General features: G+C 36.4%; 1 protein-coding gene across 1 annotated transcript; it reads right to left on the bottom strand.

Annotated features, from left to right (window-relative positions):
* Positions 1-109: 109 nt before the first annotated feature.
* On the bottom strand, positions 110-1,050 carry LOC107081564 (probable U3 small nucleolar RNA-associated protein 11). The gene is made up of 4 exons (XM_015369723.1): positions 854-1,050; positions 681-742; positions 485-587; positions 110-372 (listed from the first exon to the last, which is right to left on the bottom strand). Exons 1-4 carry the CDS (start codon positions 911-913, stop codon positions 145-147), a joined length of 453 nt encoding a protein of 150 aa, XP_015225209.1. The 5' UTR covers positions 914-1,050; the 3' UTR covers positions 110-144.
* Between the last annotated feature and the right edge of the window lie 202 nt (positions 1,051-1,252).

Here is a 1,252-nt window from a genome sequence, read left to right as displayed (position 1 = left end):
TATCAAAAAAGTACTCCAGAGTGTTGTTCAGCATGGGGGTGAGTAGAAAATGAAGGCTAATCATGTTTTGGGTGTACTATTCCTTTAAACACAAGGTTTAAGTGTCGATCTCGTCATGTAATATCCTGAATTTTCTGAGAACATTTAGTTTTTGCAAAAATATGCTTTACATCTATAATTAAACATTACCTTTCCAATAAAAAAAAGCACTTTATCAACTTGTATCTGTAATACAGCCTGTTGGAACAGCTGACACACCTTGGCCTCTGCTACACGTTTCATCTCCACATATTTGATGTCCTGCGTCCTCATCACTTTCTTCTGCTCCTCTGTCACCTCTTCCTCTGTTTTCTTCATCACATGAACTCCATCCTGTCAGTATGCAACCACCCACAGCAAAAAAAAACATCAACATGTCAGTCTGACAACGGTATAAAGGAATCTCTATAAATGAGTCTTAAAAAGAAGCTGGATTATCTGTAACCTCTAGTTTGGAGCTGATCATGTTGAAGTAAAACTCATCCGGGTTTTTCTCCATAGCTTTTTTTCGCAGAGCAGCAAGAGTGTTTTGTTTCTTGTGATAGTCACTTTAACATTAACAAGGGATACAGAAAAAGATTAATTCGTATAGTATTCAATGATTTAAATAAAGTAAAAATAAAAATAAACTTGAAGCTTACTCTGCTCGGAGTTTGTAGTCCTTCTTCTTCTCCAACAAACCCAACGTTTTCCTGGAAACGAGCTGTTTTGACAGAATGCAATCATTACTTAATAATATCGTTGCTCTGAAAATCAAAACACAAACATATGTCGCTTGGATTACCAACAAAAAAAACAACAGCTAGATGTTTACCTGAGATCTCTCATGGTGGTTCCTCTGTTTGGACTTCAGCGCTTTCCTGAATGAAGACATGGTTAGGTAGTGTTTAAAAACCTATGCCCCGCCAAACACCGTCAAAATAGATAAATGGGAACTTTTATATCGCAGAAACAGAGAAAGCTAACTGTTTCTTTGGACCCGTTCCTTCCTATGTGAGCGAAACACGTGGTTTCCTGTCTGCCGGCGTGTTTCTCATTTCCTGGCAGCAGATTCGACGCTTTATAGCAAAACTTTTCAGAAAAGTAACCGAAAGAATCCTAAGATATCAAATACAAAAACAAAAAAATACATATATTTTACTTTGATAAAAAGTCGCCATTGTAATTTTATTTTATTTTTTGTCAAATTCTTGCGACATCTCTTTTGGATTCT

The sequence above is a fragment of the Cyprinodon variegatus genome, unplaced genomic scaffold (genome assembly GCF_000732505.1).
Source record: "Cyprinodon variegatus isolate N-32 unplaced genomic scaffold, C_variegatus-1.0 Scaffold7227, whole genome shotgun sequence".
Taxonomy (NCBI): domain Eukaryota; kingdom Metazoa; phylum Chordata; class Actinopteri; order Cyprinodontiformes; family Cyprinodontidae; genus Cyprinodon; species Cyprinodon variegatus.
This window is presented reverse-complemented; position numbering and strand designations above follow the sequence as displayed.

Coding starts and splice junctions, on each gene's coding strand:
- LOC107081564 (XM_015369723.1), bottom strand. CDS start 913: ATGTCTTCATTCAGGAAAGCGCTGAAGTCCAAACAGAGGAACCACCAT. Junction 743..853: donor ACCACCATGAGAGATCTCAG/GTAAACATCTAG, acceptor CTGTCAAAACAG/CTCGTTTCCAGGAAAACGTT. Junction 588..680: donor GACTACAAACTCCGAGCAGA/GTAAGCTTCAAG, acceptor TTAATGTTAAAG/TGACTATCACAAGAAACAAA.